The sequence below is a fragment of the Acinonyx jubatus genome, chromosome F2 (assembly GCF_027475565.1).
Source record: "Acinonyx jubatus isolate Ajub_Pintada_27869175 chromosome F2, VMU_Ajub_asm_v1.0, whole genome shotgun sequence".
NCBI classification, from domain to species: Eukaryota; Metazoa; Chordata; class Mammalia; order Carnivora; family Felidae; genus Acinonyx; species Acinonyx jubatus.
In genome coordinates, this window is record NC_069394.1 from 28,249,321 (window position 1) to 28,262,015 (window position 12,695).

The 12,695-nt window shown below is 42.7% G+C and overlaps 1 protein-coding gene across 2 annotated transcripts; it reads left to right on the top strand.

Moving 5' to 3' along the window:
• The first annotated feature begins 464 nt into the window (after positions 1-464).
• On the top strand, positions 465-12,469 carry KCNV1 (potassium voltage-gated channel modifier subfamily V member 1). Of its 2 annotated transcripts, XM_015070419.3 has the most exons (5): positions 465-821; positions 1,213-1,483; positions 1,955-2,436; positions 3,270-3,799; positions 7,048-12,469. In XM_015070419.3, the coding sequence occupies exons 3-5, from the start codon at positions 1,970-1,972 to the stop codon at positions 7,557-7,559; spliced, it is 1,509 nt and encodes a 502-aa protein (XP_014925905.2). In that variant the 5' UTR covers positions 465-821; positions 1,213-1,483; positions 1,955-1,969; the 3' UTR covers positions 7,560-12,469. The 2 variants fall into 2 exon arrangements, with proteins under 2 accessions (XP_014925905.2, XP_053064245.1); XM_053208270.1 differs by having other exon boundaries at positions 467-821; positions 1,216-2,436; positions 7,048-12,468.
• Positions 12,470-12,695: the final 226 nt, after the last annotated feature.

A 12,695-nucleotide genomic window follows, 5' to 3' on the forward strand; every position in this document is an offset into this window, starting at 1 on the left:
TTATTTATTTACTTTGAGATAGAGAGAGCACAAGCAGGTAAGGGGCAGAGAGGAGAGACAGAATCCCAAGTAGGCTCCCTGCCATCAGCGCAGAGACTGAGGTGGGGCTCAAACCCAAGAACCTGGAGATCGTGACCTGAGCTGAAATCAAGAGTCAGATGCTTAACAGACTGAGCCACCCAGGCGCCCATTAAGTCCACTTATGAGAAAGTTCTCCCCACTGTGCCAAGCTGCCTGCTCATCTCTTTATACATACTTTCTAAAACTACTTACAAGAAGAAAAAGATGTGTGGTTCACTTGCAAAGGCTTTTGGAAAATGCAGGATTCTCATCTGCTGGCTGGAAATGAGAAAACCTTGAACCGTGCTACACAAAGCAGTTACTATAAGTTCCCTAACCCTGAGTCTAGCAGACATGGAAAATTTTGTTCTTGAGCATTTGTGAGCACACAGATCAGGGAAACGGGAATCCAAACAGCAATCCTGAGGTGTCTTCAGGATGAATATGATATTCAGAGTCACGGAGTGCTTCACTTCCTCCTCCGGTCTCACCTCCCTCGGCTTCATGCTTTCCCCACAGCTGGTGCTGGAAACCGCGAATGGCTCGCTAGCGCGGGCGGGGGCGGCCCAGGGGCCAGAGCCGGAGGCGGCGGAGATGAGGCGAGGCTAGGCAGCAAGCGCCAGTGCAGAGCTCAGCCTCGAACACAGTTTTCCTCCTGGACCTGTCAAGTCAGACCTCACGTGTACACCGGGAGAATCTACCAAAGGCTACCTAACCAGCCGCGGCCTCTGAGCGCTGCGCTGATGTGCCAGGAGCGGAAGGTGAGTCACCCTGTCCTCCTCCCCGCCTCCACCCCGTGTCCAACAGGTGGGCTGGGGCTCGACTCCAAGGGGCCCAGTGGGTACACCTCTGGTCTCACCTGGGCAAGGCGCTCGGCTGCTCCCTTCATCCAGCCGTCGGTACTATTTAAACTCCTGCCCCAGCCCACGCTTGTTCTATTCCTTGTCTTTCTGCCTTCCCTTTCTCCTAAAATGAGAGCTCCGCTGTGCGCCGGGGAACGCGCCCAGAACGCCTGCTCTCCGGGAAACTTCTTCGGGCAGAAATGGCTAAACCGAAGGGCGCAAAGTGCCTCGATACGAGGCAATGGTGACCCCTAGTTCTTAGCGACTCACTGGGACTTCAGTTAAAAGTCATCATCAATTTCTCAACCAGCAGGTCAGAAACAGACGGAGGGAGAAGAAAATGGAGCGCGAGTGACAATCAGACTAGGATGAGAATGAATGGGAGCAGATGATGCGGCCCCCTCGCCCGGCGCCCCCTCCCCCACGTGCTCATACCCCCAGCGACTACTCCCGGGGAGGCCTGTGAAGCCGCCGCAGTAAAAGGAGACGGAGGAATATATATCCTCAAGTTGGAAAGGACTCTGACCCGGTTACCACTTCCTCGGCTTTCTGAACTTTTCCTCTCGGTCTCCTGGGCTGGAGTGAGTCTTGCCATCCCCCTTGCGTGCGTTCGTTCCCCTAAGAGGCATCCTGTCCTCCTCCTAGACTCTAGACCCGCCACCTCCCCCTGCACGCCCGCTCCACCCCCTAAGTAACGAGGCTTTGAATACGTACACCTCCCGGGCTAGGAATCTCCCTCGCAGATTTAGCGGGGGCTGAGGGCGTAAGTCCCGGAAGGTGTGCCCTGGGGCTGTCCCTGGCTGGGACCGCTTCTGAGCACTCGCCCGGGCGCGACCCCCTCCCCTCCCCGCAGCCTGGGCGCGCCCGGCTCGTGCGCTGCTGTCGCGCACTCGCCGCGCCCTAGCGGCCAGAGGGGGAACGAGCGCAGGGGTGCGCGGGTGGGAGGCACCCCCCTCGGGAACCAGGGAAATCCCGGCCGCCGCCAGGGGCCGTGCCACCACCCTCGCCCGACCGAGGCTTCCGGCGCGCCCCCAACTTTGTGGCGCCCTCAGGCAGCGGCGGCGGGGATGGAGCTGCCTTCCCGAGGGCGGGCGCCGCTGGACTCGTCGCTGGACAGCTGCTCCCTGACCTCGTTGGAGTCCAGCGTTTTCTGCAGCGAGGGCGAAGGGGAGCCCCTGGCGCTCGGGGACTGCTTCACGGTCAACGTGGGCGGCAGCCGCTTCGTGCTCTCGCAGCAGGCACTGTCCTGCTTCCCGCACACGCGCCTGGGCAAGCTGGCCGTGGTGGTGGCCTCGTGCCGCCGCCGCGGGGCCCTGGCCGCCGTGCCCAGCCCCCTGGAGCTCTGCGACGATGCCAACCCCGTGGACAACGAGTACTTCTTCGACCGCAGTTCGCAGGCATTCCGCTACGTCTTGCACTACTACCGCACCGGCCGCCTGCACGTCATGGAGCAGCTGTGCGCGCTCTCCTTCCTTCAGGAGATCCAATACTGGGGCATCGACGAGCTCAGCATCGACTCCTGCTGCAGGGACAGGTACCCGGGAGGCGTGCGGTGGCCGGGCTGGGAGGCGGGCGCAGTGGAGAGAGGGCGGCAGAGATAAGATGTGAGGCTTCGGAATCCTCGCGGAACGCAGGCCTAAAAAACACCTGAGGCCACTTCTGAGCTGAAAGGTGGGGTGGCGGTGGGTCCGGAAAGTGTCAAAGCCAGTTTTCGATTGGAACTTTTTAAACCTCCTCCTTTTTTGGATAAATGCGTACCAATCCGTTTTTAAGACAAAGGAGGTCAGGCCTGCAATAAATACTTGATGATTGAGTGAGTTAGAAAAGCTATGATCCAGAAGATGCGTGTATAGGGATGTAGGTTTCACTAGGGAGCATTATCATTTACCACTGAGAACCCTTAACTTGAGACTTGGGTGGAGAACTGCCTTAAAAACAGAAGATAGAAAGCTGGTTCCTTGACTGTGAATGTTTCTGGGACTTTGATGACGACTTTCCTTTTATTTTGCTATTGGTACCGTTTCTTCATGAATACCTTTACATCACACACACACAAAGGTTCCATAGGACAAACTTCTGTTCTTGGTACAAGAAAAATGGGTAATAAAATGCATTAAAGTATAAATCCTTTTGTATAAACTTCTAACAAGAAAGTACCATTTTAAAAATAATAATCTTAAATGAGAACTTTGTGGTACTGTGGGCAGGAGACAGCCCAGGTAAAATTTGAACGGACATTTTCTGCATTTTACTGAAATAAAAAAGCATGACCTCTTTGCTAAGTTTAGTCTTTTATTTTTTGTGTTTTTTTTTTACTTCTGTACTTTTAAAAAGTTAGACTAATCACCAAGTTGTTTTTTCTAAAAGATACTTCAGAAGGAAGGAGTTGAGTGAAACGTTAGACTTTAAGAAGGACACAGAAGACCAGGAGAGTCAACATGAGAGCGAACAGGACTTCTCACAAGGACCTTGTCCCACTGTCCGCCAGAAGCTCTGGAACATCCTGGAGAAACCTGGATCTTCCACAGCTGCTCGAATCTTTGGGGTCATCTCCATCATCTTTGTGGTGGTGTCCATCGTCAACATGGCCCTGATGTCAGCTGAATTAAGCTGGCTGGACCTGCAGCTGCTGGAAATCCTGGAGTACGTGTGTATCAGCTGGTTCACTGGCGAGTTCATCCTGCGCCTCCTGTGCGTGCGGGCCAGGTGCCGCTTCCTGAGGAAGGTGCCGAACATCATAGACCTCCTTGCCATCTTGCCCTTCTACATCACTCTTCTGGTAGAGAGCCTGAGTGGGAGCCAGACTACACAGGAGCTGGAAAATGTGGGGCGCATTGTGCAGGTCTTGAGGCTGCTCAGGGCTCTACGCATGCTAAAGCTGGGCAGACATTCCACAGGTATTCAAATTTCAGTGATGCTTTTTAATTTGCCATTGTTTGTAAACATTAGTGCTTGACTGTAGTCCCAGGGAAGTGACTCTGAATTGATACTCAAAATTACCAACTCCCATACTTTACCCAACCAAAATGGTGCTGGGAAGTTGTTATCACAAGTATAAAGAAGATGCCGCCCACACTCCTTCTCTCCATATGACATGTAAGAAACAATTTGACCACTTGTTAACCTCAATTTATTTCAACCGGCTGCTCAGAAGATGTACAAAAATTAAAGACACTCGGCCTCAAGAAAGTTCTAGATAATATATGTATAAACAGCACGTTAAAAGAGATGCAGAAATTATTCATGATACATAAGGACATAAACCAGTTTCTCTTCCGTGTCCAAGGAAGGGCTTACCACACACATTCCTTGGCAAAAAAAAAAAAAAAAAGTCAGTCTTGCAATGCTTTCTCTGGCCATGCAGAAAGTGAGATGACCAGGCACTGTTGGCCGCCCCATAATTTTTCACAAAGCAATGGAAATATTTGCTTTGGAAGAAAGCAGAAGATACTAATTACTAAATGCTTTGTCTAGTATCTAAGAATTTTCTTGTCCCTAAAGTGCGATGAATGAGAGAGATGGTAACAGAAATTCCTTAGCTTGTATCATATGAAGGCTTGAAAATCTAATGAACATTCCCCCTAGAAAAGTTCCCACACAACAGCAATTGTGCATGAAAGTTACAGACAATGTCAGGGGAAGTCACACAAATCCATTACAGATGATCCCTATTTCCCTGAGGGTGGCAATTTTCAGTGGCTGGTCCTATGGCTGTTGGGTGTTCTGGAGTATATATGTGTTAAATGATGTTAGATTTTAACGAAAATAAGAATAAGAATCCCTTGAAAAGCTTGTTAGAAGGCAAATTCTGATCTCCAATCCATGAGGAGTCAGATTTTAGTATTTGGGGTTGGATCAAGGAGCATACATTTTAACAAGCTTACAAGTGATTTTGATGGACCATACATTAAGAAACACTCCAGTAGGATGCCATGTTAATATGATACATATTAATACAATACACATGAATACAAATAATTTAGCTATTTCCACCTTATTCCCCCAGATATGTGCCTGGTTGGTCACCTCAAAGAAGTTTGTGGTGGTTGTCACTTCCTATTAATATAGGGAGAAATTAACCTCAAATATGTTTTTCCCCCACATCTCTGAGGTAATTAGGACTTATTCGAACATAATTTTGGTAGTGTATTTTCCTAGCTAGTCTCCCATACCAGCGATGTGATAATGGGGTTTCCAACAACTTTTACAAGTACCACTCTTTGTTTTCTGACACACATAATAGGATGCTTTCTTCTAGTATTTATAAACTCTTCACAGGATTCAATTTAAAAACACCCAGTAAAGACTACATTTGCTCCTAAAAGAAAAGAAAAAGAAAATAATAGTAATTTCCACAATGTCACGTCTTCAAAGGTTTTTTTCAGTTCCAAAGCAGTACAAAGTATTAATAAAGACTTAATTTATTGAAAGGATATGAATGCTTCCATAAATATTTGACAATTTTATCTTAAACATTACATTTAGCAAAATGTAGATGTAGGTGACATATTTCCCCATGTATTAAACTATAAATATAAGTTGAGAGGTATTATAGAATAACAGGAGGACCAGAGAGCCTAAGTTTAAATCCTGGCTCAGTAACTTTGTACTATTTATGCTACTTCTCTGTGCCTCAATCTTCTCATCTGTAAAATTGCCTAATAATTACATCAATCTCCTATTGTTTTTTGAGGATTATCTGAGTTATTAGATGTAATGTGCAGAAATTCAGACAACTTTGTTTTTCTTTACAAAATTATTTAGAACATTTCATCTTGAAATGAAAACAGTCTCCTCACTGTGGCTTTTCTCAAATGTGGTCAGTTTATTTCAGAAATACAATTCAATGCAGACACATCAAGGCCAGTTTTCTAAAAGGTATTCTAAAGGTATTCTTAAAAAAAATCTTCTTTTGAAGTTAAACGTCAAAATTAATATTCCTCAATCTTTAAAAATACTTGGTACATAATTTAAGAATATCTCAAAGTTTTAAGAACAAAATTTAAAAATAATGAGAGCACAAATGGTATTTTAATGAATTTTAAATAGTCTCTAGTGAATAAAATTAAAATAATTCTAGGAGATATTACTTCGACCTTCAGAGACAGTATCATTTTGGCTTCAGACTGATATGACTTCAAAACGTGGATACGCTTTTAGCAGTGTTCAGGAACTCTAGTTGTCAGGGGAGATACCTTATTCAAATTGTAATCCCATTATGGGCTCAACTGACTCTCCTTAGGGGCTGAGTCTCTCTAGAGATGGGATTGGATTCTCTTGGGTGTGTCTCCCAGGGGTTCCATATGTCCTCAGAATAGTAATAGGGAACACACCACTGCCTCACAGTGAATGAATTTTCTAGTAGCTTCAGTCCCCCATACCTTTCTGCAGTGAAAGGAATAATCTGTATTCTAGTCTATCTCCGTACAGGAAAGCAGAAATTCTATGTACTCAAGGGAAATGTTTCCCCATGGCTTTGGTATTAAGGGTGCACATTTCAGTGGGTGTCATGGGAGTTCAGGACATGGTAAACCGTTAAGAATGTCCCATGATTGCACATGATGTTCTCACGTCAGCTTGCATATGATGCCTCACTCACTTTATTCTCATGGAGGACATCCTTTACCCCTTCTGGCTTTCAGATAACAATACCCTGATTATGTTCAACTTCATTGGGAGGGTGAGTAAAGCAGACACATCAAATGTAAAGAGACGGCATAAAACCAGCATCAGAAAAGTGTGCCAAAGCGATACATTGAAATGCACGTCTGCCAAGTGAGCCCTCCACTTGCGATGCTGCACAGGCCTCCCATTTTGTGGATTAACATATAATTTCCATCATACATCCACTGCCTGCTTTTTAGTCTCATCTGTCACTTTTTTTGGTATAAATAGTAGGTGTTTAGTAAATATTTCTTTCTGTCTTTTTCAATCTGGCCCCACCAACTAGACTATGAGCTCCCTGAAGAAAAAGATAATGATTTCTCATCTCTATCCCCAGAACCACTGCCCAATGCTGCAGACATATTAGATGTGAAATGCACACTTGTGGGTGGATAGTCAGAAAGGAGAGGGAAGGGAGGAAAGCAGAGGGGTGGGGGAGGGAAGAGGTGCCCAGGGACTGACAGCAGTTGTTCTCTTACAGGATTACGCTCACTCGGGATGACAATCACCCAGTGTTATGAAGAAGTCGGCCTACTGCTCCTCTTTTTGTCTGTGGGAATTTCTATATTTTCAACTGTGGAATATTTTGCTGAGCAGAGTATTCCTGACACAACCTTCACAAGTGTCCCTTGTGCATGGTGGTGGGCCACAACATCCATGACTACTGTGGGATACGGGGACATTAGACCAGACACCACCACAGGCAAAATCGTGGCCTTCATGTGCATATTATCAGGAATCCTTGTCTTGGCCTTGCCTATTGCTATTATTAACGACCGCTTCTCCGCTTGCTATTTCACCTTAAAGCTCAAGGAAGCAGCTGTTAGACAGCGCGAAGCTCTGAAGAAGCTTACCAAGAATATAGCCACTGACTCATACATCAGTGTGAACTTGAGAGATGTCTATGCCCGGAGTATCATGGAGATGCTTCGGTTAAAAGGCAGAGAAAGGGCAAGTACTAGGAGCAGTGGAGGAGATGATTTCTGGTTTTGAAGCCACTTTCAGTTTATTTACAAAAGCTTGTGTACAACTAACTCAACTGATAAAGCCTTGATATGGATGTCTATGTACTGTTGAAGAGTCTCTTTTGAGTATACCACCTGTGTTAGTTTTTGCTGATATTTTGCTTGGTCTGCTAGAATAGTTCACGTCCCCCAAATCGAGTGCACATTGTTTCGACACAGTTGAGCCGCAAAAAATAGTCATTTAACATAACCCAATACAAGTAGGCCAAATGTCTGGATTGTCAAATATAATAGTGCAATACATCCAACAAAGTTAAAAGTTTTATGCATCACTAATTTTAAGGTGTTTTGCACCACTAATGTAAAAAGAATGGGAGTTAAGCTACACGGCCCAGAGAAAAGGTAAGTGAACATTTAAGAACATACTGGACATTCTTCAAGTAAATAAATCACTCCTTCCTCCATCAGTTAAAGTTGTTACATACAACAATTAGCTTTGCAAGCTTAAATCCTGATTTGATAGCCATAGATGGTGTCTTCCCTCTGGTGCAAACCACTCATCACAGAGGGACTAACTTCTGATTTCAGTCATTACTGTTGGAGGTGGGAATCCCCAGGCTGCTTAACCACTGACAGAACAGGGGCTTCAAGAACTGTACATTCTCATTGTCTCCATGGAGTGCAGTAGTGTAGCCTAAAGCAGGTTTCTCTTGTACCCCTTGGAAATTAGATGGTCTTTAAAAATCTCTTTATTGATGTGGTGTTCAAATTATGTCTTTAAAATCACGAATGTGTAAAGGTGAAGTAGTGAACATCCTAAAAATATACACTAAAAGTATTAAATAGTCTTATTTCATAAAATGAGAATGATATGTTGACTGATATCACTGGATGAACTTGAAAATCTTTTATTTGTTAACAAAAATATTATAGATAGCTTTCTGGCTTTTGGGGTAAATAGCAAATGTTCCAACTTTGCACGCATTTGACAGCATTTGACGGTCATTCGTGATAATGATAAAATTCCTAGACATTCTGTTATATGATTAAAACCAAAAGTTCTAAACCTAAGAATTAGTTGATGATTCCCAATATTCTAGTAAATGAGTTTTTAAAAACTAAGAGTGATATGTAGTGTCACTTTAATACCTGCCTTCTCAGTGGGTGTAATAGTGTCCCAAAGGGATGAAATTGGTTCTTAGGGGGGGGAAAAAATCAGTCCTTTTATTCAGAAAACACATACATACATGCAATACATAAACAGATATAGAGTATACCTATGGTGTTAAAATTTCATGAAGTGGAAAATTAGAGAAAAAAAATGCCTAAAAGGCTCCTTGCCTGGGTTGGGTGGTGATAAGAAATACATATTGAGAAATACTGCTTTAATATATGGCTATACCATATTTCATCAATTCTAGTTAAAACACTTTATTATATTATGAACCACGAAAACAAAAGGGATGGAGTGAAGGAGAGGGGTAGGGACAGAAGGGAGGAAGGACAGAGAAAGGAAGGAGGAATTGAAGGAAGGAAGGAAGGAAGGAAGGAAGGAAGGAAGGAAGGAAGGAAGGAAGGGAGGGAGGAAGGGAGGAAGGGAGGAAGGGAGGGAGGGAAAGAGGAAGAAGAGGGAGGAAGAAAGGAAGGAAAGAAGAGAGAACCCAGTCAATTATAAGATGCCATTGATTATAAAATCCGTCCAGATTTTGGATAAGTAAGGTTTTAAATACACATCTTAAATCAATAAAATATCATATATATTACCTCTGGTGTTTGGTGTTTAAGCTCTGAAAACATTTTCAGTGGTGTCATGAGCTTTAGGTTGTATGTTAAAATATTTTAATCCACTTGGCCTGTTTTCACTTCTCCCAAATATCGTGAAAGATGTAGGAGATATGAATGGTAATAAAGTAAATATTTTCCCTCTTACACAATGCACACAGGTGCTGGAAGATAGCATAGGGTCACTAATTCTAGTATAAATCCCACCCATAATCTGAAGGGGAGATAAGACACAGAAGCCAAACTTACTGTGGCTTCTCTAGAACTCTCCCCATTAAGAATAGTTGCTCTGATCTAGGACTGTGCTCTATGCCCAAGATGTATTATGTCATTAATCCCAAAATATCCCTATTAAACAATTACTGTTATCCTGCTTTAAGTATTACATTTATTTATTCAAAAAACACTTATTTAGGACCCATTTGTGCGCTGGGCACTAGGGATTCTTAAAGCAGACCAAGTCCTACTCTCTTGTATTTAATATTCTATTCAACAGTGTGAGGGGAACACAGATGATGAAATGGAGTCATAGGAGGGTGAAGTAACCTGGCTAAATTCACACACCCCATACACAGGTGACAGAGCCAGGAATGAATCCTAATCTGCCGAACCCTGAAAATGATACTCCCAAAAGTCATATTATAGATTTCATTATTCCCACACAGTTGTGGATAGGGATTCACTTTGTAGGCAGGCAAGTCAATTTCTTGTGTATGGAGAGGTTTACTATGCCTTAAGAAAAATTTCAGCTTATTCTCAGAGGTAGAATGTTGATTATAAGGAAAGGTCATTGTCATGCCTTACAGTCATTATAAGACAAGAAAAATACTATCTTTAGAATAATTAGTAGCTATAAAACAAAAAATAAGAAAAATGAAAAAACCATATGTATTCTATATAGATTTTTTTTTCTACCACCAAAGACTCTAAGCATGTTCTTCACAAATGTGGTATGTTAGTAGTATATATTTTGTCAAGATGTGGACATTTCAAAAGAAATTTTAAATACCACTGCTTAGTCACCTTTGCTGTTATATAAAATATCAGTGTACTTATTCAGCAATGTACATATAAGCAAACCAAATTTAATTTAAGTAACATATGAAGTATCTGTTAATTTTATATCCCATCGTTTAAAAAAACATTTGATATTTTTCAGAAATGTAAGACTTATTGCTATAAAACAATATATTTAATTTGTTTGGAAATATCAATAATGGAATTATTGGCTTTCTTTAAGCTATTTAGACAACACTAATTAAAAACATTTGTGTGCACAGAGGTAATGCTTGAGTACCTAAAAGAGCAATTTTAAGAAATCACTGTGGTATCTCTAGTAGAACTGGCGTGATGTTCGTGTTTTACCGGGTTTTTTTCCTGTATATACAAGGAATTGTTGCATTTGTCATTTTAATACAAAGTAGTATTAAGTATAATGAATTAGATGCACAAAGAAGTTAACTGAGGTAGAAATCTTAGTACTGTGTTTCATTGTGGAATTCCTACTCCTATTAAAATCTTTTGACTAAGCCCTTGCAGAGAATATATATGCTGGCCCAAGTTATCCGAGCAAAATATTATCATAGGGTAAGATTAATGCTTCAACAAACATTTCCACTGAAACATTTTGTTAACATGAAAAGCCTGCTCTTTTGAAATATTAGCCATTAATATCTCTGTCTTATCAGTCCTTCAATTCTGGCCCAAGATACCATTTGGCAAATGACATGTGTTAGTGCTTCCCTTGGTGATTTTCCTTCGCAAAGCACCACCACTCCCAACATTGCTCCAAGCCATGCTGATACATGAAATAAAAATGTAAGGGTGCCTGGGTGGCTCAGTCAGTTAAGCATCTGACTCTTGATTTTGGCTCAGGTCATGGTCTCATGGTTCCTGAGATTGAGCCCCACATTGGGCTCTGTGCTGACAGCATGGAACTTGTTTGGGATTCTCTCTCTCCCTCTCTCTGCCCCTACCTTGCTGGCGCACACTCTTTCTCTCTTTCTCTCAAAATAAATAAACTTTAAAAAAACGTCACATAAGGAGAGTTTTACTCATACTCTGCAGGTAATTGCTTACATGATGTCTTTAGGGTTAATGGGAAACCTGAATACTCACCATCTCCATGTCCTCACTTGCCTTATATTAGAACCACTCCCTTGTCTACCCCCTCAACTCCATTGCCCCCCTCTTCCTTTTTGGTATTCAATCAGTAAGACCCAAAGCCTAATTAAATCCAGTCCAGTGCCTACTTGTGCCTGCCTCCGCAGAGCTGATCATGAGTACAGAAAAAACCAATGTATGCAGACTGCTCTCATTTTACATTCTTGCCTACAACCCCAAATGGGTTCTTAATGCTGCTAGGCAATCATACTGCAATTCCTGAATGTATTCACTCTCTCTAGATAAATATAGACCTCTAACACCTCCTTTTCATTCCACTTTCACTGAGAAAATAGAATCACATTTTCCACAAGGGCCGACACCCACATTTACCCACCTACCTCCACCTGTGCCTATTCACTCTGCCTTTCCTCCTATTATGTGAATTGAACTGTCCATCCTACTCCTCCTCTCCAACTCTAGGACATTGCTTCAGGAAGCCTTCCCCCTCTCCCTATTACACCATCACTTTTCCCCCTTGCTAGGGGATCATTTCTATTAACACAAAAACATGATTAATTGTTCCCATCTTAAAAATAAAAACAAAAGCAAACAAATGAATTTTTAAAGCTCCTAGAACCTATATCACCCTCTAGGACACGCCCCATTCCCTGGTCTCCTTTATGGCAAAACTCCTTGATAGCATTTTCTATATTCACTTACTCCATTTCTATATTCACTCTTTTCCCTATTCTTTCTTGAAAATCCACTCAAATCAGCCTCCCAACTCTACGTATCCTAAAACTGTTCTTCTCGAGGTCAGCAATTATCCCAATCACTGATAAATTCAGTCATTAATTCTTAGAATTCATATTGCTTGATCCATCAGCAGCATTTTATAAGGTTATTGACTTGCTAGACACACTTTCTTCTCTTGACTTTCAGTCCACTGCACTCTCCTGATTTCCCTCTACCCCACTGCTCATTCATCTTTTCTGGTTGAGATGTTTAATCAGGATTTAATCCTCAGATCTATTCTCCTCTCTATTTACATTGCCCCGTTCATAAACCCATCCTGTTTCATGGCTTAAGTATCATTGATAGTCAACTTCCGAATTTGTCTCCAGACTAGCCCTCCCCCCCACTTCCTGCATCTTCAGATTTTTGTATGCAACTGCCTGTTCAATATCTACACCCGAATATCCAATAAATATCTCATTATTACCACATCTAACTGCAAATTATTTATATTTTCTCCAAACTCTGTGTTAATTCAAAT